At 48.7% G+C, this 27,001-nt stretch overlaps 2 protein-coding genes and 1 long non-coding RNA gene across 4 annotated transcripts; 1 reads left to right on the top strand and 2 right to left on the bottom strand.

Annotated features, from left to right (window-relative positions):
- Positions 1-419: 419 nt before the first annotated feature.
- LOC147995384 (uncharacterized) lies at positions 420-4,812 on the bottom strand. Its single transcript, XR_015684191.1, has 2 exons — positions 4,651-4,812; positions 420-1,819 (listed from the first exon to the last, which is right to left on the bottom strand). It is a non-coding gene; the product is annotated as an uncharacterized LOC147995384 (long non-coding RNA).
- Positions 4,813-6,586: 1,774 nt separating this feature from the next.
- On the bottom strand, positions 6,587-8,939 carry Lcn9 (lipocalin 9). Its single transcript, NM_001106560.1, is given in 7 exon segments — positions 6,587-6,813; positions 7,140-7,185; positions 7,326-7,427; positions 7,548-7,658; positions 8,019-8,092; positions 8,379-8,515; positions 8,830-8,939. Coding segments are annotated over 6 exon segments (540 nt in total). The 5' UTR covers positions 8,929-8,939; the 3' UTR covers positions 6,587-6,813; positions 7,140-7,168.
- Positions 8,940-14,849: 5,910 nt separating this feature from the next.
- Positions 14,850-25,487, top strand: Glt6d1 (glycosyltransferase 6 domain containing 1). Of its 2 annotated transcripts, XM_087651271.1 has the most exons (5): positions 14,850-14,990; positions 17,048-17,133; positions 20,528-20,575; positions 24,099-24,236; positions 24,630-25,328. In XM_087651271.1, exons 2-5 carry the CDS (start codon positions 17,054-17,056, stop codon positions 25,297-25,299), a joined length of 936 nt encoding a protein of 311 aa, XP_087507397.1. In that variant the 5' UTR covers positions 14,850-14,990; positions 17,048-17,053; the 3' UTR covers positions 25,300-25,328.
- The last annotated feature ends 1,514 nt before the right edge of the window (positions 25,488-27,001 follow it).

The following is a 27,001-nucleotide window of genomic DNA, read 5'->3' as shown; positions in this document are numbered from 1 at the left end:
ATTGCAGCCGAGAACGGTGGACCCTCGGATTCTCAAGGGTTTACCTCACCTGAGGAGGGAGTCTCTCCACCCTCAGTAGACGGCAAACTCACAGCCCCACCCTCTGAACTGTTGCCCCTTTCACCTTTGACTGAGAAAATCCACCCTTTGTTGTCTGCAAAGCCAGCAGTGACTTTCTCTGCAGGACATGCCAGGCTCGACCATACTGATGTCCCTCGGGGCCCACCAACGCTTTCCTCTAGACCTATAGCCAGACTTATGGCAAAGCGCCCAGAGGGGAGGTAGAAAGTGCAGTCCATGAGAAAGGGGGCCCCACTACTAAGGAGCACTCATTCAAGCAGAAGTCTGCGGAGTACATATGCGGATGGATTCTGAGGGTGATTGTTGTGGGGTAGGCACCAGAGAAGACTGCCTGGATATGAGTGCAAGCCAATAGAAGTCTTTATTAGCCAGGCAGCAACTGTACCGGGTGTTTGGGATGCCAGGGTTGCGGTGAACCTTTCCCTGGGTGAGCTTTTAAGCATAAAACCCTTGTCCTGGGTTGACAGACTTCAGTTGACGAGAACAGTAAGCCAGAAGCAGAACGACAGAGGCCAGTACACGTGAAGACTTTACCAGAACTATGGACATTGATGGATTACGTGTTTGTTTTCCTTTTGGCAGTCGGCACTGTCTGTGTGCTCAGTTTTACAGCCCGAATGATCCTCTCATCCTGGAGTCAGTTGTGCTAAGGCCTGGGTCCTGTTATAGCCACGTTGTGGGGCTCCCACCAGAGATCATCACTCAGAAACTGTGAGACTAGTGAAAGTATTTATTGTAGCCAGCTGGCGACTACATCTGGGGACTTGGTACTCAAGTACAGAAGTGAGCCTTCCCCAGAGTCCTATTTAAGCAAGAAAACTGTGTCCTGGCTGGAAAGCCCTCATGGTTCCCTTCCTACAGCTACAGGCTAAGCAAACAGTTACAGAAAGCCAGACCGAGATTAGCAAAAGTAGGGAGGTCAGGCCTAGGCCTGTTAGGTCAGGTCAAGGCCTTGAGTTGTTTTTCTTCCTGGAATTGTTTTTCTTGGACTCCCTTACAGTTGCTGGTACTTTATCAAGACAAAGTTCATTTAAGGTGACAAAATGGAGTCACTGTAGACAATTTGCAGCCCTTGTTACTGTAAGAAACATAAACTGGAGACCGAGTTTATTGACCTGGGCCCTTTTAGTGGAAATTCTAGGTTTAATTGGAAGCACACACAGTTTAAAAAAAAAAAAAAAGGTTTGTCCAAAGTGTTTGTCCGAAGACAGCCTACTGACAAGGAGCTGTTGATACCTGTTATCCCTTGGTTTAGTGTTGATGAGGGATTGTAAGGTTCAAGGAAATTGCAAGGCTACAGTTGGTACAGTGTGTGAAACTATACCGTCCACAGTGGAAGGCCCAGAAGAAAGCCCTTCATGAATCCTATAAGATGCAAAATGTCGACAGGAGCACCAGCATCTGAGGAGCTTGGTCGCCCTTTTTCCTGTGCCAGACTCTGGGGCTGGAGGGGCTGCTGCCCGGTTGAATGAATTAATGCTGCAGGTTTAGTTGGACCCAAGGTAGCAGGGGCCAGATGGCAGCAGTGAACCGTGAAAGGCGAGCTGATTGTAGATGTCCTAATGGGCAGCACAGACAAAACAATGTCTGACCCTGAGTAATGGCCGACCGTAATGGCCAGGACAGGCAAAGTGAACTCCGTGGTGGCATCACTCGTCGGGTCCTTTGGTGCTGGCTAATCAGTCATGGTGTTTCCAGGCGTGGGATGGATAAGAAGCCTACTGAAGTTTTGTTTGATCTGTATAAGTGAAAAAATTATAAAACAAACGAAGGCCACATCGGATCATGGCAATAGTTAGAATCTTGCTTGTGAATAAATTTCTAGACTTGAGCCAGTTTGCAGACACAGAACCCCTTAAGTGTAGGGACGCCCAGATTCCCCTGAGGAAGGATCTTGATAAAGTAACTAGAAGTTTTATTGTTAGCCTTTCTCCAGTCCTTGCCCAGAGAGACCTTTGTATGGCCTTTGTCAGGTAACTGTACACTGTGGGGAAATGGAACGATCAGACTCTACAGAGTCTACTGGATACTGGTGGTGAAATGACACTGATTCTGGGAGATCCCAAGAAACACTGTGGCCCCCAGTTAAAGTAGGGGCTTATGGAGGACAGGTGATGAATGGAGTTTTGGCTGAAGTCTGACTCACAGTAGGTCTAGTGAGTCCCTGAATTCATCCTGTGGTCATTTCCCCTGGTCCCAGAATGTGTAAATGGGATAGACTTAGAAGTTGACAGAATCCTCACACTGGTTCCCTGGCCTGTGGAGTGAGGGCTGCTATGGTTGGACAGGCTAGACGGAAGCCTTCGGTTGCCTCATTTGGGGAAAAGAACGAATCAAAACCAGTATCGCATCCCTGGAAGAACTGTAGGAGTTAGTGCCACCATCAATGCCTTGAACGATGCAGGGGTGGTGGTCCCACATCCCCTTTTAACTCTCCTATCCGGGCAGTGCAGAAGACAGGTGGGTCGTGAATGACAATTGACTATGGACAATTCAATCATGTAGTGTCTCTGACTGTAGCTGCTTTACTGTGGTGTGTGTACTTGGGCACATTGTCACATCTCCTGGTGTGGTTCTTGGGTTTGTTGTGGGTCCTGAGATCTGCCTCTCTTTGCCTGCTGGTGGTGTCTGGACTCTGCCAATGAACCAGCAGGGCAAAATCTGGGACAGGAGTCTGCAGCCCACGCTCTCCTTTCGTGGTCTGAGAATGCGGCTACACATCAGACCGGAGGAGACGAACGCCGTAGTTCAGGGTGCCCAGGCAGTGTCAATGTACTGGCCTGGAGAGAGGACATCAGCAGCAGGGTTCGAGGTCTGTGTCTCCCCTTGGGGCACAAAAGCGTCATTGTATGCCACTTGAAAGGGAGAGCAGAGCTGAGACAGCTAGTACCAGAAGGCTTTCTTCTTGAATCTTAGTGTTGGGGTTCTTTTAGGTAAAGGCCTTCCTTCCCCATGCGAATCTTTAATGAATCAGCTCTCTGAGATGACCTTGGCTTCCTCATATTTCTTTACTGGGGTGGTTGTGAATGCATACAGGTTATTCGGGGTAAACCCGGGATTATATAATTTTAAGGAAGGGCATGGGAATATCCAGGGGGGGAAGCTCATTGGCTGAAGGCTAAGGCTACTGAGGTGCTTCATTAACATGGAGAGGAGCTCCAGGTGCTGCATTACATGACTGACTCCCAGTGGTCCCCTCAGGTTGGGCTCATCATTACACGTTCCAGAGCAGGCACAGAGGGCAGGGAGGGCTGTCTGAGATCTCTGAGATCCCCAAGGTTTGATCACACCTCACCTTACCAGTTCTCATACCTGTCTGACAGCACAGCCCCTGTGCCCTATATATAGCCTGGTACACGGCACAGTTATTGATGGAGCAAACGCCCTATGCTCAGTGTCCACCCTTAATACTCACCAGAAGCAATTCACGTTGAGCTGGCCAGGCCAACAGTACTCCTTTAGTTTCATCTCAAGGATTTATTAACCCTCCAGCCTTGTGTCACAACTTGGGAGGGATCCTGATCATTTGTCTCTTCTATAAAATATCCCATTGGTGCACTCTATTGATGACATTATGCTGATTGGACCAGGTGAGCAGGTGGTGGCCACCACTTTGGACTTGTTGGTGGCACCATGCTCCTCAGAGGATGGGAAACAAGCACAGGTAAAATTCAAGGGCCTTCTACCTCAGTGGCATTATTTGGAGTCCAGTGGGGTGGGGAGGCAGATGTCTAAGATTCCTGTCCTGTTTCCTTATCTATGGGGGCGGGTGTAGAACAAGAGCCCATAAGGCAAGACCAGTCCTAGACTGTGCAGAAGAGAACATGGGGACCTGGGGACGCGTGGCTATGGGCTTATGTCCTTCACGCAGCCCTGTAGGAGAGGACAGAGGTCTCTCTGTGGTCTGCATGTGTTCATCAGTTACTTCCTGCCACTCTTCAGACCAGCCATTACTCTGATTCCCACACGTAATGATCAATTCTGTCAATTTGACAGTATCTATAATCTTCCTGGAAACCACCCTCGAGAATGCCTGTGAGGAAGTTTCTAGACTGAGCTCAATGAGATGGAAGGACCCACTATACATATCCGAGGGAGCGTTCCATGGGCTGGGTCCAGGATGGAATCAAAAAGTGAGGTAGATAGGCACCACCACCCACCTCTCTCTGCCTCCTGAGTGACAGCTGCCTCAGGCCCCTGCTGTTGCTCCCTTCCCACCACAAGGAACCTTGCCCGTGTGACGTAAAATAAACCCTCTCTTCCTTAGGGTAACTTTGCTGCGAGACAGGCTAGGCTGACTCCACGACAGGCTTCAGATTGGCAGTTCAGGAGACTAGGCCTAAATCTTTGTTTCCAAGAACTGGGCAAGTCCAGGCCTCAGAAGCTGCTCCCTCACCTGGCCTGAGGCAAGGAGAATGGGTCAGCAGCAGTTTCCAGTCCCCCCACCCCCCAACTCCCCAGCAGTGGTTCTGGAATGTCCCTGGAGACAGAAGCAATGACTAACATAGAGGTCACCTACCCCTCTGTGGACTTCCCCTATTGTACTTTAAGTTGGGTCTGCAAACTCACCAGTGTGTCTCCATCTTGGTAACGGGAGACCCCAGTATGCTGATCTTCTGCAGGATAAAGTGGTCTTTGCTTTTGCTCACTCCTTGAGTCTGCCGTATCATTCTTCAGTGACTCATGGACCCTTACAGCTGCAGGTACAAGGAAGCTAACAAAAGCACCAGTGCCGTCTCTCCTCCTTGGAGGGCCCTGAACATGGGGCTGGCTTTCTGCACATCTGTGCTGTGGTTAAGCAGGCTGCACCAAATAGTCCACAGGCTGGGCTGCCTAGGGGTGCCAGGTACCTTCCACCTGACCACTCTGCCTGCTACCAGTCCTTAGAAGGTGACTCAGACCCACGGGCCTTGCTGTCCCACAGCTGGAGTACTCCAGTAAGAGACTGTGTCCTAAGAAATATCTTGAAGTAGGCACTAGGCTCCTATGTGTGCACATGGTGAGTGGGCATGTGTATATGTGTATGTATGTATGTATGTATGTATGTATGTATGTATGTATGTATGTACGTATGTATGTGAGCATGTATATGTGTATGTGAGTGATCCTGTATATAAGCATGCATTGTACACATACATATGAATGAACACATGTATGTTTGAGCACATAAGCATGTGCATGTTCATGTATGCCTGTGTATGTGGGTGTGTTTGTGTGTGAGAATGTGTGTTTGGTGCTGAGCATTTTGTCATTTGTGTATGGCTGAATATGCACTGCTCTGTCCTATGGAGGCAGTGCAGCTGGGATCATTGTGCTGCCCCTCAGGAGCCACACTCACTCCCTGACTCCATGTCTTCTAATCTGGCCCCTTTTCTACAATTTCGCCATCACGCCTTTATATGCTGGCCCCAGGCCCAAGGCCCTGGCTTGCTAGAATGTGTCATCGGCTGCAGACTGTGGTCATGAACATGTGAACGTCTTTACAGACTATGTGGATACATTGTTCACATCTCTGCTGCAGCCCAGGAGAGTCACTCCCAGCCCATAAAACATTGTAACTTCTATCCTGCCTGTTCACCAGCACACGGGACACGCCCTTATCCCAGGTGGGTGGCTATCACTAGTCCCCAGGGAATCTAGTCCCAGAGCTCATCAGACAGGGTCTCAGCCTCTCATCTGAAGACTGGGTCTTCCAGGCCCTGTCTCCATAGAACCTCATGGGCCTGTGTGCAGGGTCCTTTAAGAGGTGACTCTGGGGCGTATAGATTGATGTCATTATGCAGGTACAGGATAGAACAAGGCCTGTCATTGGATGAGAAGGAAGGATGGGTGGGAGAAAAGTTTTAGAGAGGAAGAGGACACCTGAGCGAGGAGAGGGGGCAGCCAAGAGAACATGGTGGCCAATGTTAAGATTTTTCTCTGCACATTTACAAGTTGCTATGAATATTCTTAAGGGATGGATGTGTACAGGACTTTGTGTTTCTAGATGAGCAAATTATATCTTATCTAGGTGGGAGGTTTATATCTGTATCAATTGGCTGTATATTGTACAGCTGTATTGTACATTGAGTATTTAGCATCTGGTTGTTGGGTTACAGTTTGTTGAGTCTTGATATTGCCCGGTAGCTGAGACCAGAGTTCCTGCTGGCCAGGGTGAGTAGCAATGGGAGTGGAGAGATCACTGGGGCCAGAAGATAGCTAGGCTAACGTGGTGTGGTGCCTCACTGAAGCCAGCCGCCACTGAGATACGTTAAGGTTAGTTCTGTAAGGCTCTACAGTGACCAAACTAACACCAGGTTGCGACTGCCTGGGTCTGAGAGTCCCAGGGGTCCAACGTGGAGCGGTGACACAGGAACCGGCCGTGCCCTGTTTTATTATGCTTTAACAGGGGCTAGTCTCTTGGAAACTCTGAGGATGATCTTTGCTACCATGGAGGCCTGTTCCCAAGAAAGGATCTCCAAGTGCCACGTGCTACGTCCCTAAACACGTGCCAGTCTTCCTTCTGAAACTAAAGGAGGAAATTTATTTGGCAAAGGTCTTCGTACATGAGGTAAGATCAGTTTGGATGCCTGGGCGGCTTACATCTAAAGGCAGAGGAAGAAATGCAGACACACAGGGTCCTGTGAAGACCGAGACCGAGGCCATGGACAGATGACCACAGGCCAGCATCGGAGAGAGGATGCCCAGGGCTGGCTCCACAGTGCCTGGATCTCAGGTCTCTGGGGTGCAAAGCTGCAAGGCAGTAAACCCCAAGCTTTGTATGCCGCACACGGCGTCCAGGGTCGTTTCACAGGGCCAAGCTTTCCACTCTTCTCAGACACATTATGAAGGCCCCACTACAACCCTGACTCTGGGAATACAATACGCAGTCTTCTACAAAGAGCTGGGTGTTCCAGCAGGACAACCCAGTGATGGGCGGAGTATAAGCTTTGAGATGTGCAGCTCACGGTCACTCTGAGGTGGACCTCCCCCCGCTTCTGACACCAGCTCCGTGCTACCCTGTCCCATTCCCAACACCCCGGAGCTGCTGTCTTGTACTCAAACCAAAATTCACATACCAGAAGGCCTGGCTGGCTCCTCTTAACGTCTATAAATAGCAAAAATCTGGGGAGAAAGGGGGTGTCAGATGGCTTGCCGAGCCCCTCCCTGACCACCAACCGCAATCCTCAAGGCACCTGTGCAAGCCACACCAGGCGGTAAGCTGCCTTCTCCGGGCCTCTCTGCGTCAGAGAAGGGGACCCTACCTTTGTTTGTCATGTCGATGATGTTTTGTGAGCCCAGCCCGTACAGTTTACAGATGTTTTCAAATCTTTCCTGGTAAGTCTCGTCAATCTGCATGAAGCGCCCTGGGGACAAATTTGGGACTTTTTTGTTGGGAGAGCAGGCACCATTCCATAACGTGTCGAGAACCCATGGAAGACGCCTTGCCAGAGGCTGGGATTCCCAAGCAGATAGGGTCAGGTTACCATAGAGCGCCAGCACTTGGGTCCTGGTCCCGTTCTTGATGTTCTGCATGTGGAAGATGGCATACATTGTGTAGTCAGTCTCCACGAGCAGCACCTTGTTTTCCCCCTCATCTGCACAGAGACAGAGCTTAGCCCTCTGCCCTGGCACTGGGATTCCTCACTTCTCCAATGAGTGCCGTGTGACTGATGTAGCTTCTGTTAGAGCGAGCACTGGAGGGACTGTGAGTTGGATGCCAGGGCTAGCTCGGGAGACCGTGGAACGGAAGGGTGGGTGGCAGGGTGCTATGGCCCCGTCTGTGTGCCGCCCCCACAGGCCTCAGCACAGCACCCTGGTTTTGTGGTAGCTCCAAGCTGGTAATGTCCAGAGAGAGGGCCAGATGGGGGCTGTCGAGTTGTACCCAGACTGATCGGCAGGGCCTCAGCAGAAACGACTCCTGGCTATCAGATCGGAAAGAACAGGGTCCCACTCACAGGCAATGGAGAACTCCCCACTATTCTTAGTCTTCTCACAGACCACGGTCACGGCTACACATTCTCCGTGTATCCTGGGGGGGGGGACAAGAAGGGGAGAGGCTCAGAGCAAGCACCATCCCCTTCCCCCTGCCGTGGCTTCCAACCACTCCAGAGGAGGCCTTTCAGCTCAACTCACTGGGAGGAGCACAGAACACAGCAATGGGCCAGGCACCCATTGACTCCACCATGCAGGTCCGCAGGGGAGAGCTGGTGCAGTCCACACCGCTGGCCCAAGCGCAGATGTGTGAGTGCGTGGAGGTCCTGTGGGGCATGGGAACATATTCTCCCCCTGGTTTCAGCACAGAGGGCGATACGCACATGATGTGGAAGTCAAACTGCAGGTTGCTGTTGTTTAAAAACTGGATGTTCCGGATGAAGAGCCTCAGGTCTCCTTTTTCCTCAATGTACGTCATGTTGTCTGAGGCCATGGAAACAAGGTGCCAGACCCCAGAAATCTGGAAGGAAAGGCTCAGTGGCGGGAGTCCTGACCATCCCTGGGGCTGCTTGGCCCTCTTGGCCTCACTCCTGGGTGAGTCCCCAGACACTAGCTCTAAAGCTGGGACCTCCCTCTGCCTTCTCATCCCTCGCTCTGCCCCATTTCTCCCAAAGCTCCTTCTGCACCCTCTGGTTGCCATCATGGCTGGGAATGTGGGAGACTCTCATGGCCCAGACCGTCTTCTTCCAGGTCAGCTTCTCCCCCCCCCTCCCCAGTAAAGTGGGACAGGTGCCCTTCACGAAGCCTGGCCCAGCCCTAGAAGGCTTGTCCCACCCTGGCCATATTGTAGTTTTTCCCCACGGCAATGTGCAAGTTGAACTGCGCGTTGGCCAGGTCCAGCGCCAGGCCCAGCACTAATACCACCAGCACCATTGTCTCTGGTGGACACCTTGGCTGGCATCCCCTTATGCCTCTTTCTGCCCTGCGGTTGTCAGCCTGTCCACACACATCCTGTGTCCTGTTGGAAGGCAGCCAGAGGCCCCCATTTAACTGGTCACATTCTAGAGCTGGCCACAGAACCCACTTGACTTGAGTAGCTGGGTCAGAAAGTGCCGGGGGGAAGTTGGGACCAAAAGGGTTTGGCACCAGCTCCCTGGACCCGGGCCAGCCTGCTGAGACCATGTGGGCATCTCTGAGCACTTGCTGTGTGTCTCTAAGCTTAGGAGCTAAAACCCAAAGCCCCAGTGTTTGAGTTCTAACGTCTGGCCTCGGTGTTTGTGTTTGAGGCTGCCTGGCTCCTCTCAGGCCATCTGTAGGGCTTGCAGTTTGAGTTTGCAGCAGAGGCAGCCACCCTGCCTAGAGGATCTCACTGAATTTAGAGTATGGCTATAAAACTCCAGGCAAGACCCTGAGTGAAGGTACTCGTGGCCTCAGCTTCTGAGTTGAGGGGTCCTGAGAGAACCATGCTCTGGAGTTTGAGGGTACAGTGGTTCAGGAACACAGATGCGGGGTCTGGTCATGGGAGGTGGGGGTGAAATGTGTTCTGGAAATGTCTGCACAGCTTCACCAGGCGTGTCACAGGATGCTGGCTCCCACTGCCTCCAGGCACCAGTGCATTGGTGGCACTGAAAGAAAGATGATCTCTCTGAATGAACAAAGCTAAGCTTGGCAGGCAGGGCCGGAAGAGCTCGGCACCCAGCAACCCAGAGGGCAGACACCCACTGGCTGCCACTTCCCTACGTGGGTAGTTCTGCCTGGACTGATGTGGTTCTGAGATAAAGTGTGGGAACCCAACAGTCGCCAGGTACCAGGCAGGCATTACACATTGTTAGAATCACACACGATCAGTGACGGCTGTTTGACGTCTAAGCATCCTTTCTGAGGGCCGTTGTCTGTAACGACGTTAGGGCAGGGCAGTGTAACCCCAGTGCTGTTGACCTCTCCTCTGCTCCCCAGCTGCTTCCGGCAAAAAAGCTATCGGTCCAACCACCTTGTATTACTCCACACAGGCCGGTGAGCCCTTTCTGGCTTTAGTGCAACCCATCACAAGCCTTGGGGTACTCCTGGTGAGTCCACATGCCCTGGTGGCCTAGTGGATGGACTGCTGCGGGTCGTAGAAAAGAAGCAATGAATGTGATTGGTACAAACCTTCATTTGCATAACGACTCTGCTATGACTAGAGCAGAGCACCCCATAGCTGGCTTGGTGACTGTCTGCCTTGCTACCTCTTCGCCGCCTACCCTGGTATTGCAGCATTCAGTTGAATAAAAACCTTCTCACGCATGTGACTTTTGTGGTTTGTAACTTTGTTTGAGACAAGGTTTCGTGTAGCCAAAGGTGACCTTGAATTCTTGATCATTTGCCTCCATTCTGGCATTTCGAGCACATTGTTTGACTGCTCTTGCCTATACTCAGTGAGGGTCTAGCTCAGTCACGCAGAAAGAGAAGCGGGAGAGACAATGGAACATCAATGGCACCAGACGCAGCAGGGCTGACACAGCAAACTGCAGAAATGGCAGCGCAGCCAGCCGCGTCACAGTCGACTGTGACCTGCTGAGCAGTGCGCAGGCCAAGCTGCAAAGACATCGGCGCTGCATAGACACTTGCAAAGCATCCACGTTGGTAGGTAGTGGTCAGCAGCAGAGCAGCAGCAGCAGCAGCAGCAGCAGCAGCAGCAGCAGCATCCTTCCCCCATGGCAACAGCTGTGACAGTGGCCATAGTAACAGGAGGCCCTGAGCTATCTGCAGACTCGGGCTAGTGAGAAACAAGTGAAGAGATGGAAGGAAGATGGAGGGCTGAAGCTAAAGAACAAAAGGCTGTAAAGAGGCGGAGAAGAGTCACTGAAGTCTAAGGGCAGCAGACATGTTCCTAAGAGCTGCAAAGGCCGCAGGACACAGGAAGGAAGCTGGGATACTGCCCAGGGTCAGGAGCTCAGAATCCTTACTTTACAAGCTGCACAAAGCTACAACACTGGAAGGATTTTAGGTCCGGCTACCTAAAGCTTCCCAAGAGCTGGGACACTAGAGGGCGCCACCTGCTGTGGATCCTAGCTGGTATTTGCTTTCCCTCACTGCTCAGAGAAACACATACTCAGAGAAACAGAGTGCCAGGACCAGCTCTTGAACTGTACAGTAGAGCAAAAGGAGTCCAACTAGATGATTTACAGCAGGCCCAGAAGTCTCAGAAACGGTGCCTGCCGTGGCCCATCTCGAGGGAAGGAAAGTGAGTGGTTTGTTCCCTGTGTCTACAGCCATAGACGCCCCAGGAGTATGCAGAAGCCCACAGCCCACTCTGCAAGGCTGTGTTGTGTGGCCCTCTCCCAAGCAAACCCAGGTTTTCTGTCAGAAGACGGAGTAGGTGTCTCTCTGTCTCTCTCTGTCTCTCTCTGTCTCTCTCTGTCTGTCTCTGTCTCTGTCTCTGTCTCTGTCTCTCTCTCTCTCTCTCTCTCTCTCTCTCTCTCTCTTCCTAGAAGAAAATGTCCACACTTTCCTTCTAGGTCTTGTGAGAAGGTGTGGGGAGGTGTTTGTGGTGGGAGAGCATGTTGTGATGAACATTCATGTGGGCAAGCCATTCCCTTCGTGTGGCCACAGGGGTTCCTCCACAGCCTCTGTCAGACTGTTCTGCTATATCCCTACTCATCTAACTCCAAGGAACACAGGCACCCTGGGTCTGCTTTAGGATGAAAGCCCAGCTCAAGGGTCAAAGGTGCATGCAGCAATAAGTATAAGCGAATGAAAGAGATCCCGAGATACAAACTGCAAAGGAAGACTTCAATGTACTTCTGTTTGCAGATGATATGACAATATATGTAAGTGACCTCAAAAATTCTACCAGTGAACTCCTACATCTGATAAACCACTTCAGCAAAGTGGCTGGAAACAAGATTACCTTAAAAAAACAACTGGTGAGGAAGGAGAGAGACAGAGAGAGACAGAGACAGAGAGAGACAGAGACAGAGACAGAGGAAACTGGCCTGGCTCCTGATAAAAAAAAGAAAAAAAACAAAAAAAAACAAACAACTGGTACTCTGCCTATAAACCAATAAGAAAAGGACTGAAAAAGACATCAGGGAAACAACTTTCATAATAGCTGCAAACAATACAAAATGTTAGTGTAACTCTAACCAAGCAAGTGAAAGACAGTAAGACAAAAACCTCAAGTAGCTTATGATGGTTTGCATATGATTGGCCCAGGGAGTGGCATTAGAAGATGTGGCCTGGTTGGAGGAAGTGTGTCACTGTGGGGGTGGGCTTGGAGGCCCTCCTCCTAGCTGCCTGAGGGTGAAGGTATAGAACTCAGCTCCTCCTGCACCATGCCTGCCTGGATGCTGCGATGCTGCCAGGCTCCCACCTTGATGATAATGGACTGAACCTCTGAACCTGTAAGCCAGCTCCAATGAAATGTTGTCCTTTATAAAACTTGCATTGGTAATGGTGTCTGTTCATAGCAATAAGACTCTAACTAGGACAGAAGCTGGTACCAGGAGTGGGGTATTGCTGTGAGAGGCCTGACCATGCTTTTGTTTAGAAGAATGGATTTGGGGACTTTGGATTTGGAAAGGAGTAGAATGCTTTACATGGGACTTAATGGACCATCTTAGTAGGAATGCGGAAGTCTTTATTACTAAGAGTGTTTTGAATTGTGCAGGCCTGGCCCAAGAGGTTTCAGAGGAGAATTTCGGTATGTGCTGTAAAGACTATATTTGTGGTATTTTGGTGAAGAATGTGGCTGCTTTTTGTCCTTGTCTGAAGAGTTGGCCTGAGGATAGGGTGAAAAGACTCAGATTAATAACATTGACAAAGGAAGTCTCAGAAACACCCATCATAGTTTCCTTCTCTGGTAAAGTCTCATGAAGAGCATTTTAATGAAAAAAGGGAAGTTGAGAAAGGAAAATACAAAATACGTGGTTCAAGTATTAAAGGGGGCACCTGGAAGTGAAATGGAGCTGCATCCTGTGTTCAAGGATATTAAATTGAGTTAAGGAAGTAATGACCTTGGGGCAAGATTCCACCCAGCTAAGTTAGCTCCAGGCAACTTAGTACAAACCTTTAACCCCAGGAGACAGGCATACAGATCTCTAAATTCAAGGTCAATGTACTGAGCAAGATCCAGGACAGACCAGCTTAGACAGTGAAGGAGTTAGAAAAGAGGAAGCTAGTGATAATGTAATAGAACAAGGGGGTCATGTTCCAGATCCTTCAAGCAGCAAAACTCAGCAGCTTCAGCCATGTGTCTCTGGCTTTATATCCAAGAGGAGAAGGAGACTCCTGGGACAATTGATGCTGGTTAGCTGGAGCTAAGAAGGAGACCAGCGTCACTGAGGTGAAATCTCTGGGAAGGGTTTTCTGAGAGCTGTGTTCCAGAGATGCCAAGGTTGTACCTCGTGCTGTGGCTGGACTTGTTCATGTGCTGCTGCTGTGGGGTGACAGAGCTTAAGTGTCCTGTGGCTGGGGATGTGGGGTGAGCAGCCCGTGTAGGAGTGTGGATCTCAGGATCTCTACTAGAAGAGTGTCCAGAAGGAGGGGGAGGGAGATTGAGAGATGCCAAGGATATATGAGGCAGTGAGAATCAGACACATACTGGCATGGAAGGGCCAACCCCCTGAGGAGGGATTGAGTATTGAGTGGGGATACTAGCATTCACCTCTGTTTCCCAACGTCAGACACAAAGGTAAAGAATAGAATCCAAGCAGTGTATGGTGGCACACATCTTTAGTCCCAGCACATCAGAGGCAGAGACAGGCAGACCTCTCTGAGTTCAAGGCCATCCCGATCTACCGATCGAGTTCCAGGACAGCCAGGGTTACTGAGAGAAATCCTGTCTTAAAAAACCAAGTGTGGGGAGCTGGAGAGGGAGAATGGACTTCACCACTAGGTGGAGACACACCCTGGTCTCCTCCTTTAAGGTTTGATTTTGTGGGTAGGTCAGGGACCTGGCTCAGGGAACCACCCCTAGGAATGTGGGCTCACCTTAGAATATCACACTTTTCTTTCCAAGAATTCTTTTCTGTTGGGTCTGCCTACCCTTCCGAGTCCAGGCTTGAGAGAATGTGACAATTCTTATTTCCTTTCTTTCTTTTCTTGTGGATGCTGGCTGGAACCTAAGGATGTGTTTAAACCCCTGTATTAGGGTTTTACTGCTGTGAACAGAAGCCATGACCAAGGCAACTCTTATAAGGACAACATTTAGTTGGGGCTGGCTTACAGGTTCAGAGATTCAGTCTAGTATCATCAAAGCAAGAATATGGCAGCATCCAGGCAGGCATGGTGTAGGAGGAACTGAGAGTTCTACATCTTCATCTGAAGGCTGCTAGCAGAACACTGGCTTCCAGGCAGCTAGGATAAGGGTCTTAAAGCCCACACCCGCAGTGACACACCTACTTCAACAAGGCCACACCTTCTAACAGTGCCACTTCCTGGGCCAAGCATATACAAACCTCACATGTTGGGTTTTCTTATTGCTCAAGGAACGAACAAACAAACAAATGCACACAAGGTTATGTTATAATCTTGTATAACCATGGGGCAATAGTGGACTCATATGAGGGTTACAGTGAAAACCTGTGCTGAGATCAGTGGGCAGAGAATACAGAAACACGACTCTGAGAAAGCATAAGAAGGGATCCACCCTCTAGGGTAGCGACTACCACAGGATGGGGGAGCAAGGCAGGGGCACCTCTCTGTTATAAGGCACGCAGCACACACCCCATCCAAAAAATTCTGTACAAGGAAGAATCCTTACAAGAACAACAAAAGAAGCAAGAGCAACAGAATACTCTAAAAGGTCCTTTCATGTTTCCAGTGGAACCAAGCCATGTCATCTGGCAGTGAAGGGAGCTAACCAGAGAGGTGCTATTGTGATGCTGGTGACATCACCATTAACACTGGGTACCAGCAGCTACTTCTCTTGGCAAAGTCCCAGAGCTATACTCCCTGGGAAACATGTGTCCTCCAGGGATATTTTTGGCTGTCTCCCAATACCAACCTGATACAAGGTACGGAGCCTCTGAAGGAGAGTTGTTGGGAGTGTAGACACGTACGTCCGCCAGCCAGGGTTGTCAGCACACAGCTGTAATCCCAGCATCGGGAGGCTGGCACAGAATGATTGTTTTGAGTTAAAGATCAACCTGGACATCACAATGAGACTCTTTCAGTTTCTTTCAGGAAAGAAAACTAAATATTGTGTATAGGCATCATATCCTGACCTTGGCCTCTGAATTTGTTGTCACTGCCCCAAGATATCTTTGGGAAACAGCCAGAGACAGCAGCTAGCTGACTGGCCTACAGCTGACCCATTCATATATTCCCAGGGGTATTGAGTCTAAAGGATTTTCAAATTGCAGGGGCATCTCTGAGTAGGGAAATGTTTCATGAGGAATCACCAGTGGGGTCAGGGTATGAGTAAAGCCCCATTTCCTAGTAGCCATGTGGCAAAGGGCAAAAGAAACTGATGAATTTATTTTACACATTTGTTTCCTGAGTTTCTACATCTAGATGTCTCATGGTGTCCAGATTGAGTCACGTCAGAAAATAAGCAATGTAAGGTTACAAGAGACCCTGTGTTGGTAGGCTGTGCCTGGCTTCCAAAGCTGGTGAGTTCGGTGCACGTAGAGCCCAGTTCAACTCAGGGCCAGCCCCACCCTTCTCCCAACCCCTGCCTCAGGACCTTATAGAATGAGTCTTAGCAGCAAGAAATCAGAACTACACTTCAAGCTGTCGTGCCGTCATGTTGCACACATACACAAACATCCATGTGGGACCTCTGGCCCAGTGTGCCTGATGTCTGAGGCTCAGATTCAGCTCTGGAGCCTCCTTCCTGCCTTCAATGTGGGCATGTCCTCTCTTTGTAGTCCCTGAGAACAAGGGCCCAGTTGGTCTGTCTCACTATGCTTGCCAAGGAAGAAATGACAAGGTCAACTTTGAGGGCAGAGTTTATCACCTCATCTTAGGAAGACCTAATCCTCATGATCTCACTGCAGGGATTCATGGTGGTTAGTTCTGGGAGGGGCTAGCAGGCTGGGGAGATGGCTCAGAGGGTGAGTGCTTTGAAAGCAGGAGACCCGTGTACAAGCTGGGTGTGGCACATGACTGGAGGCCCAGCACAAAAGGGGCTGAGATGGGTGGATTCTAGAGCTTTCTAACCAGATAGCTTATGCCACATGAGGAGCTCCAGGCTCAAAGCGACCCTGGTTCAGAACATAAAGTGGAGAGCAAGTCGACAACCAACATCAACCTTGCTGTTCAGCATGCATGCACGCACGCACGCAGATGGACTTGCTTCCCCAAGGGAACAGAAGAGGGTCAGCAAGTTCTACATCTTTGAGGATCTCTCCAAAGACACTTTAAACAGAACAGAGATAACCTTAGTCCTTCCCTCTGAAATATTGTAGGTGTAACATGTAATTATTAGAAAAAACAATCCTCGCTATTGTTGGCTATGCACCGGCAATGCAGTCTTCCCTCCCCCATTGGGAGCTGCAAGCCTCGGTCTTCCCAGCTTCTAGTGGTTGGCTTGCCTCTGAACTGCTCCACACTCCCAAACCATCCGTCCCCTGCAGCTAGCCTGCCAAGACCGGCTACCTCTGGCTCTAAACCCCTAACCCCGTACAATGATTTATAACAGTAAATTTTCAACCCCCCAAAATGCCGACACAAAGAAACAAAACTCAACTGATATTGATATAAGTCACATACCTAGATTGGACAAATGTGCCCCACATAATTCTGTTACCCTTCTATGACATCCATGACTACTTGTGGCTATTTCAGGCCACGTGGATCTGGTTCATCTTCTTCCTCCATCTTCTCTCCGGGCCCTTCGGTCTCTCTGTCTATGTCCCCTCTCTAAAACTTTTAGCCCCGCCTTCTTTTTTCACTGCCCAATCACAGGCTCCAGCCTTATCTGTCACCTGACCTCACCTGCTTACAGACAGTATTCCACTAAACTGTTGAGTTGCTGTCTGAGTGTGTACAGATGCTTGCTCTCTGTTAGGATGTCGGGGTGCATGGGCTTAACCCACACTTAGTACCTTCTTCGTTTTCCTACCCACAGGAAGGAATGAAGGCCAAAGGGAGGATTTTATTGCTAACTTCCTGCCTTTTTCTGCTGCTGCTGCTGCTGGCTAAGATCCACTTGAGGTAAATACCAATGAGCCACAACCTTTGGGAAGGTCAAGGAAGCTTAAATACTGAACGTCATCCAAAGATGCCACTGACACATGGGTGAACCAGAGGTTACCTCCTCTCTAGGGGACACCGTATGCACATTTTAAAGCTTTCCTCTCCAGATGCCAGACATCTGTTGAGTATCTTGTCCCAGGCTCCATTCCAGATGCTGAAAAATAGCAGCCCTGCCCGCAGGGGTACTTCAGGCACAATGGAATATCATATGTTATATGACATTGTCATGAAAATGGAGCCAGGCAGGGGACAACTCTTGTTGTCCTGGGTATAGACCCGGGTCTCCAGCAAGCCAGTCCGGTGCTCAGCCACCAGGCTGAACTATAGTTACATCAATTATAAACCAAGTAAAAGTGACAGATTTGCAGGCTGGAGAGATGGCTCAGCGGTTAAGAGCACTGGCTGCTCTTGTAGAGGCCCTGAGTTCAATTCCCAGCGACCACATGGTGCCTTGCAACCATCTGTAATGAGATCCGATGCCCTCTTCTGGCCTGCAGGCATACATGCAGACAGAATGCTGTGTGCATAACAAATAAATCTTAAACAAAGAGTTTCAGATTTGTGTCTTATGTAGACATGACTGAAATTGACCTGTTAGAGTAATATCGGTTAACCTGCCAACACTTTTTTCCTATAAATTCCTAACCTATCTCTTCTATGCCTCTCCCTGGATCTATTTATAAGTAACACAGTGTTTTTTTAAACTTTCTTAAAGATTGATTTATTTATTTAATGTATATGAATACACTGTGGCTGTCTTCAGACACACCACAAAGACTGTTGGATCCCATTACAGATGGTTGTGAGTCACCATGTGGTTGCTGGGCATTGAACTCAGGACCTCTGGAAGAGCAGTCAGCACTCTTAAGCGCTGAGCCACCTCTCCAGCCCCAACACAGTGTTTTTAAGTGCCTCGGGGAAAGTAGGCCACTGACTGCCAGGAATGCTGGCAGATGGGCAAAGGTTGTTACAGATGCGCAGTGAGACTAACCCTCCCTCCCTCCCTTCATCTTCACCCTCACCCCCAACCTCTAGTTTTTTGAAACAGGGTTTCTGTGCATAGTCATGGCTGTCTTAGAACTAGCTCTGTAAGTCAGGCTGGCTTTGAAATCACAGAGATCTACCTGTCTCTGCCTCCCAGTTGCTGGGATTGAAGTCATGTGCCACCACTACCCTGGAAAAGAGAGAGAGAGAGACAGAGAGAGAGACAGACAGAGAGAGAGACAGACAGAGAGGGGGAGAAGAAATGAAAGAAGGAAGGACAAAAGGAAAAAAGGAAGAAGAGAGGAAGAAAGGAAAGAAGGAAGGAAGGAAGGAAGGAAGAAAGAAAGAAAGAAAGAAAGAAAGAAAGAAAGAAAGAAAGAAAGAAAGTGCTATCGTTAGAGAATGTCTTAAATCGACTCCTCTCCCCAGCTCCAAGTATTTGGCTTTTCTACATCCTTTATGATGAAACAGACATTTGATCCCTTTGCCCACCTTATTTTTAATTAGATTGCTCTATTTGAGGTGTATGCCCTTTACTCTGTTCACTGAAGAGTCGATGTATTTAGGAAACAGAAGCCCCATGGCTGCACCTCTGACAAATGCTAATCACGTTCACAGGAGTGAACCATGAGGAATTGAGATACAGACACTTGACACATGCAGTGCTAACCCTTCATCTGTTTTTATTTCATGTGTTTGCCTGCATGGATGTCTGTACACACACACATGCCTGGCTCCAGAAGAGGTGACAACATCTCAGGTCCCTGCGGCAGGAGTTACAGACCATGTGGGTGCTGGGAATTGAGCCCAGGTCCTCAGGAAGAGCAACTCTGTTAACTGCTGTGCAGGCTCCGTGCACTGCTTTCCTTAAACTCTCATTCTGTGGGTGTCCAATATTTTCTCTGACAGACGCTCTTAGAGAACGTGCTGTCTTAAGGTATCACTGTGAGGACGCTTTATAAACTGGAGGGCAAAATTGTCAGGGACAGAGGTTCTTAGAATGATAGAAGCTGGGGACAAAAGATTAAACAAGTCTGTAGATATGGCCAAGACATAGGTTGGTAGGTATGTAGTATGCATGTGAATACACACACACACACGTGTGTGTGTGTGTGTGTGTGTGTGTGTGTGTGTGTGTACATGTGTGTGACTATATATGGATATGGGCATGTATCCCAAGTACAGGTGCCTGCGACTTTGGTCTTGAATGCTGTGGAGTTGCTGACAATTGTGAGCCACCTGACCTGGCTCTGGGAAGTGAACTCTGCTCCTCTAGGAGACCAAGATGGCTTAGAGGTTAAGAACACTGATGGTTTCCAGAGGTCCTGATGTTCTTAACCTCTAAGCCATCTCCCCAGTTACCCCCAACTTGATGGGTTTTTAGCAATTTCCCCACTGGTCATGTGTTGTCTGATGAGGGTCTCCCCGTGGACTTTTGACTGTCTGTCCTGGGAGGCAGTCTATTTGCTGATGGGATATCTGTGCCAAGGCCACATCGGATCCCATCAGAAAGGCAAGAGCCCCTGCTCAGTTCTGTTACGGAACACCCTGGTGGTACACGGGAAGCTGCCAGGCTGGTGATTAAACTAGTTAACATGAGTGACAGCCCAGACTCTTCACCTGTGGTAGGAAAGTGGCAGCCATTGTCCCCCCCACCTCCATACCGCTGTTGGTCCAGAAGCAGGAAGCCATCAATCCTTTATCACTTTCTAATGTGGCCGCTGAGGCTTTGCTCAATTGCAGGCCTCTGACTGCTCTGAGCCTATTGAAGCTGGGCTAAGCTGAGCCATCATCTCCGTGTGAGACTGCTTTCCAGACAGTGTCTCGGTATGTTCATCTCACTGTCGCCCTGCAGTAAGCAAGAAACAGCTGCACTTTAAAGAATCAAGGTAGCTGGGCGAGTGGCGCACACATTCAGTCCCAGCACTCTGGAGGAGAGGCAGATGGATCTCTGTGAGTTTTAGGCCAGCCTAGACTGCATGGTGAGTTCCAGGCCAGCCAGGGTCAGTTACATGCTAAGACCCTGTCTCATAGCAAAAGGAGTGGGAATCAAATGCTCCTCCCAACCTCCTTACACCACATAAATAACCCTTTTGAGTTTACCCCATTTCTCGTCCCACCAAGGAACCTTCCTCTTCATTCTGCTGTTGTCTTTGACCTCTCCCCCAATCCCCTTATCTGTCCCCTAGACCAGCTTGTCCCCTTCCAGACCAGGAGACACTGCCTCTCTCAGCTGAGTCCTCGGCCCCACTCTGTCTCCCCTGGAGGCTGAGGCTAGGTGGCAAGGGTGAAAACCACAGAGCTGAGACTGCCTTGTGTGGGCTCTGTGGGTGTGGGATGCCACAGTAACCTGTTGCTCTCTGTACAGGAACCACCAGGAAGAGGAACTTCCGCTCTCAGACTGGTTTGACCCCAGGTAAGGGCAATGACACAGATCACTTAGAAGTGATGGGTCTTGCACAGTCAAAGACTGTGGTTCTTCTAGGGCATCTGGTGTCAGGAGTTTGTTCTCCCCATTCTGACACAAAGCCCAAAGAGCTCCCTGAGACAGGCTGTCCTGGTGTTGAGAACAGACATTAGTTTAACCGTTGAAATGGTGGGGTAGTGAAGCAAGTGATCAAGCAAAGGGTTCAAGAGGAAGAGCTCTTCTGGAATTATCCATGGGGGCTTAGGAAAGCTTGGCGAATATTCAATACTCAGGGTTGGAAGCCATGCATGTGGAGAGCTGTGTGTTCAGAAAAGACCTTGAGAAGGATCTGTCGCCCCTGCTGCTGCCCACCTCTGGCTGACATAGGCTCAGCGCAAGCAGTATGTGAGAGCTGAGGCAGAGTTCCCTCTACAGCTTGGCCTTGAAACAATGGCACACCTCAGCTTGTGCATAGGGCCTCCCAGCAGAAAGGGCAAATTTAGGGATCCCAAGGATTTATGGAAAATTGTCCCATCAATAGCTAACTGACAAGCAAACAAACAAAAGAAAAATACTCAGATGGGAAGCAAAAGCTGATCTCTTGAGTAGCACATTCAATTTTCAAAAATTAATTTTAAAAGCCCAAATTTTAATTTAACAAAATTTAATTTAACAAAAATTACAGGGGGAGAGGGAAGAATCAGTAGAAACCATCCCCGGAGCAGCCCAACATTGTCGGACAAGTGTGAATCAGTTCTCTATACACAAAAGCTGAGGCCGGGTGTGAGAACAAAGCCCACCAAACAGCTGATAGCACTAAGCGCATGGAATCCCAGTCTGGAGAGCCGGAGCTGAAAGTGTGCTAAGCAGAAGAGGAAATCCACAGAGGACCTCCGCTGCTGGAGTCCGCAGACGGGAGAGCCAGGGACCTCGATGGACAGCATCACCCCAAATAGCATATTGGTGGAATTAAAAAACAAGACAAGGGTTGGGGATTTAGCTCAGCGGTAGAGCGCTTGCCTAGCGAGCACAAGGCCCTGGGTTCGGTCCCCAGCTCTGAAAAAAAGAAAAAAGAAAAAACCAAAAAACAAAAAACCAAGACAAAACGAAATATAACCACCTTAATATATGCAGAAAAATTTGACAAAATTCAACACCTTTTTATGGTATAGACACCCAGTGCTCTAGGAGGGGAGGGATTTTCTTAGTCTGGCACACACAGAAGGAAGTTCAGATCATTTGGGCTTAATCTGAACTAAAAAATGCTGTTGACGGGGTTGGGGATTTAGCTCAGTGGTAGAGTGCTTGCCTAGCAAGTGCAAGGCCCTGGGTTCGGTCCCCAGCTCCGAAAAAAAAGAAAAAAGAAAAAAAAAAACCAAAAAACAAAAACGCTATTGATTATATGAAGACGTGAGGCCAGGAGAAACTCTATCTCAAAAAACAAAACAAAACAAAACAAGAAACTGAAGAGACAGTCTGTACAATAGGAAAAATATTTTTCAAGCTCCTTATTTGATAAAAGCCTAGTATTCTGGATTGATAAACGACTCTTACTAAGAAACAACAAAAAGCAGGAAAAATAGGCAAAGAACTGGACAGACATTTCCTCAAGGAAGATGTGTCAAGACCCAAGAAAGACCAACAATGTCCTTGACAACCTTCATCATCAGGGGACTGCAAATCAAAACCACACCGAGTCACCAGTTCACCTCCAACACCACGGGAAGAGTCCGAGATGAATAAATGGAAAAACCGGACAGGAAAAAGTGTTAGAATGTAGGGCAGTCGAACTTACAGGTCCAACTGTGGCACTGTGAAACCACTGTGAGCTACAGAATCACAACAGGACACAGTGGTTCTACCTCTAGACCCACCCCCCAGGCAACCAAAATGTGTTCACAGAAAATTTTCAGGGGAGCAGCATCCCTAGTGTATCTCGGGGCAAATTAACTCAATGTTCCTCTACTGATGGCAGAGCAAACAAAATGGCTTCCAGGAACAGGGTGGGGTTGCATTCAGAAATGCCTTCATAGCAGGCAAATATGCAGGGACGAAGGTCATGTTAGTCATTGCAGAGGTGGCAAGGAGCCAGGTGCTGGTGTCTGGTACAGAGACATGCCACAATATGTCATTTTCTTGGGGACAAGTGTGAATAGCGTATTTTATATCTATAATTATATGCACACACACCACGTGTGTGCACGTGTGCATGTGTGTCTTACAGGAGTGAGTAGCCTGATAGGGATACTGGGATCTGAACCTGGATCCTAGCAAGCACGTTTTGTGTTTCTAGTTCTGGTTTCTACATACTCATTGTTGATATGTTGACAGAGGCTTAATGTTTTGGAATTATCTGGTAAATTATATTCTCTAATCCACTTATCAGGTGATTTTTTTTCCAGCGGTTTTAAGGAGTGTGATTAAAGTATAATTGATTGTATTATGGTCAGTACTATTTTTCTCATTTGTGATTTGATGCCTTGAATTCCTTTTCTTCCTGCGATGGTGAAGCGTCTGTCACTGCGTAGAAGAGCAGGAGGAGGCACACGCATCCTTGTCACATTCTTGACACCAGGGAGGAAGAAGACAGCCTTTCATTATTAAACATGCTAGATATAGGACTGTCATAGATTTTTTTGGGACAGGGTCTCAGTCTGTAGTCTTGGGTAGCCAGGAAACATGCTATGTAGACCAGGTTACCCTCAAATTCAGAGGGATCCATCTCGTCTCTGCCTCTGAGAGTCGAGGTGTGCCCCACTACACCCGCTGGCCATGCAGATTCTTTTAGAAGTCAAGATGAAGTGATTCTTCCCTTTCTCCATTCCCATCCTTTTCTGGAAGTTTCTTTTTCAATCATGAATGGATATCAGATTCTGTAATGCCCTGTGTTGAGTGATTGGGCATGTGATTTTTCTTCAGTTTCTGTTAGGACTTACCTCCTTGGCATGTCCTAACCCCCCATAGTAACTAATGCAAGTCTCTCTCTTACTGAATAGCACAGATGGCTCAAACCATGTGTTCAGAACACCACAGGGCACACAGAGCAAGCAAAAGAGCGGGGGCTCAGCAGGCACAGAAGGGAGGCCATACTCCGCCCCACAGTGCTGGCTTCAGACAGAACCGAGATATCCCAGGCTTCTGACCCAAGGCTGGTGTGTTGGTTCGTTAGTTTGTTTTGTTTTATTTTTGATTAAGCTGTTATCAGAGTTCAAGATAAGTAGGCCATGTTTGGAAGGAAGAGAACGCAGTCTGAGGCTTGACTGGCTGTGGCTGTGGCAGTGTTGCCAGCTTAGCCACTCACTGATGGGTGCCACATGAAGAACAGAAGAAAACTAGCCGTCCTCCAGAGAGGGGCGTTCTCAGGGTCATGTGAGCCAGTGAGGGTCAGCGCCATCTCAGGTTAGCATCTGTTGCTGGGTGCTCACCGCTGCTACCACGTGGTGACACCCAACACATAGCTGTACTTCAGCTTGTGACACGGTGGTGGCTCGTGCCAGTTTGGATGATATCTCTGCTTTTGTGTGTCCCATAGGAGACGCTTGGATGTTATCACGACCACAGACTGGCTGGCCCCTGTCATATGGGAAGGCACCTTTGACAGAAAGGTCCTGGAGAAATATTACCAGAAGCAGAACATCACCATGGGCTTGACTGTGTTTGCTGTCAGCAGGTAGACGCTGTGAGGTGCTTCCTCTTTTATTTTGGGAAATGTGCTTCAGCATGCATTGACGTCTTGACCCCACAGAGCAGCACGTCCTCTTTTGTGACCACTACTTCTGAGCACACCAAACAGACATTTGCTATAAGTCTCTGTACCAAGGCTGGGCCTATAAGTCCACTGGGAGTTCTTAACTAATGTCCCGCTCAGCTTTGACTCAGTAGTTCTCAAATGTCATGGCCACTGTCAGCCTGTGGACTCACTAACCATTTTGGTGCATCATCGGACCCACCATCTCTCTCCTGACTTCTTGGGTTTCTTAATATCAAGGCCACTTTTCTTGCTAGCACATCCAAGCGCACCCATTCCATTTAGAAACGTGTTTCTTGTTTTGTGTGTTCCCAGTTTCAATGGCCAGTACCTGGACCCATTCTTGCAATCGGCCAGCAAGTTCTTCATGCCTGGCTATCGGGTGATCTTCTACATCATGGTGGATAAGTCCCTGAAGTTACCTGAAATGGGGCACAACCCTCTACAGTCCTTCCAAGTACTCGTAGTAAGCCAGGAGAGGCAGTGGAGCGACTTTGACCTCATGCGCATGACAGTCTTGTCCAAGCACATCCGGGAGCACATCAGGTTTGAAGTGGACTTCCTCTTCGTCATGAGTGTCAACATGGTCTTCCAGAATGTGTTTGGGGTGGAGACTCTGAGCACGTCTGTGGCTCAGCTCCATGCTTGGTGGTATTTCCGAAAGACGACGCATCTCCCCTATGAGAGGAGACCTACATCAGCGGCCTACATCCCCTTTGGCCTGGGGGACTTCTATTATGCTGGTGCCATTATAGGTGGAGTGCCCTTTCAGGTCTTGGACTTCACTCATCAATACTTGAAAAGTGTTATTTTGGATATAGAAAATGGAGTTAACAGTACCTATGAAAAGTACCTCAACAAATATTTTTTCCTCAACAAACCCACCAAGCTCCTATCCCCAGAATATAGTTGGGACCAAACCTTCAACATCCCTCAGCAAGTGCATTATGTCAAGGTTGCTCATTACCCCACAGACGACTTATGATGCAGCAGTGTTGATGACCTCAGAGCCAACCACAGGAGTGCCTCAGAGACACAGACTCATGTTAAACACCCACATTTCAGAGACCCAATAATCTATATTATTTCCAAAATCAATTGCTCTTTCTTGTAATTTCAAATTGTCCAACTTGACTGAATCGAGGACGAATAAAATGTGGCACTTCATGTTCATACATGTAATGCTGTTGGCTCTGTGTTGTAGAAAGTGTGACATCAGTGAAACACAGAACATATTTCATTTGAATGGAGAGAAAGACTTTGGTTTACAAATAAAAATCTATTCACACAATGACTATTAGTACGTAGAGATAAATTAAATGTCCATCCACTCAGCTGTCAAGTATGGGCTGAGATGCTGACTTGTGACCAGCTTCTTCCTCCTACAGTCCCAGTCTGTCCAAAATGTATGCATGTGTACCTGAAGTTGTGGGAAAATAACTCTGATAGTCAGGGAAAGTGGCACGTGCTTTTGATCTCAGCACTCAGGAGACGGAGGCAGGTAGAGCCTGTGAGCTCAAGACCAACCTAGGCTTTATGACAAGTTCTAGGCCAACCAGAACTACACAGTGGCATCTTCTTGTTAATTACATGAATAAAAACTCAAGGAGAAAAAAATTCAAAAGCCCTGGTCTATAGCACCCTATCTTTGGTCCCTCATTCCCTAAATCCTGATGAACGAAAACAGTTTTGATGGTGACCCTCTTTTCCCTGAGTCTTACATCCTGGTGCCACCAGCTCAACTCCAAAGTTTAGATTTGTGTTATAGACATTTCTGTATTTCTTTCTTTCTCTAAAGAAAGTAAGTTTAGCCTTCTAGCGCCTACAGTCCTGCCTCCCCCTCCTCCACAGGATTCACTGACTTCCGCTAACACTTGGCTGTGCCGCTAACACTTGGCTGTGGGTCTCTGTGTCTGCTTCCATCAGTTGCTGGGCGGAGCTCTCTGGTGGTGATTATGCCAGGCTCCTGTCTGTGAGGAGAACATAGCAATATGCTTTGGTTGGCTGTTTGCCAGGCATGTTTGGTTTTTATCGTAGTTCTCTGGGCCACCTGACTTCTGGGTTCTGGACTAAAAACCAGAGAATCAACCAACCTGGACTCACGGGGCTCACGGAGACTGAGACTGACCTGGCAATCACAGAGCCTGCATGGGTCTAACCTAGTACTCTGTAGTATGTTATATTTGTGTAACTTGATGTTTTTATGGGACTCCTAACAGAGGCAATGGGACTGTTTCTGATGCTTTCTCCTGCTTTTGGAGCCCTTGAACGCCTACTGGGTTGCCTTATCCAGACTTAATATGAGGAGAGACGCTTAATTTTACTGTAACTTGAAATGCCATGTTTGGTTGATATCCCTGAGAGGCCTGCCTTTTTCTGAATGAAAACAGAGGAGGAGTGGATAAGGAGCAAGGACAGAGTTTGGAGGAGAAAAGGGAGGAGAAACCGGTCACAGTCTGTTGAGGTGGCCTTCCTTTCCACTGTAGGAAGAGGAGTCTCCATACTTTGATTTTTGATTGTTGCATCAGCAGTGATCTGAGTGCTGGCAGGATTTCGGTATGGTTGTTCCTATGGTCCATCCCGAGTTTTCTATTTGTGAATGCTTGTCCTTCCTCACCTGCACAAAAACTGAGGGTCAGGCAACCCTCATTGTCTAAAGGCAACCCAGAGAGTTGGAGAAGGAGGTG

Source organism: Rattus norvegicus, chromosome 3 (assembly GCF_021556685.1).
Source record: "Rattus norvegicus strain SHRSP/BbbUtx chromosome 3, alternate assembly SHRSP_T2T, whole genome shotgun sequence".
Taxonomy (NCBI): domain Eukaryota; kingdom Metazoa; phylum Chordata; class Mammalia; order Rodentia; family Muridae; genus Rattus; species Rattus norvegicus.
This window is presented reverse-complemented; position numbering and strand designations above follow the sequence as displayed.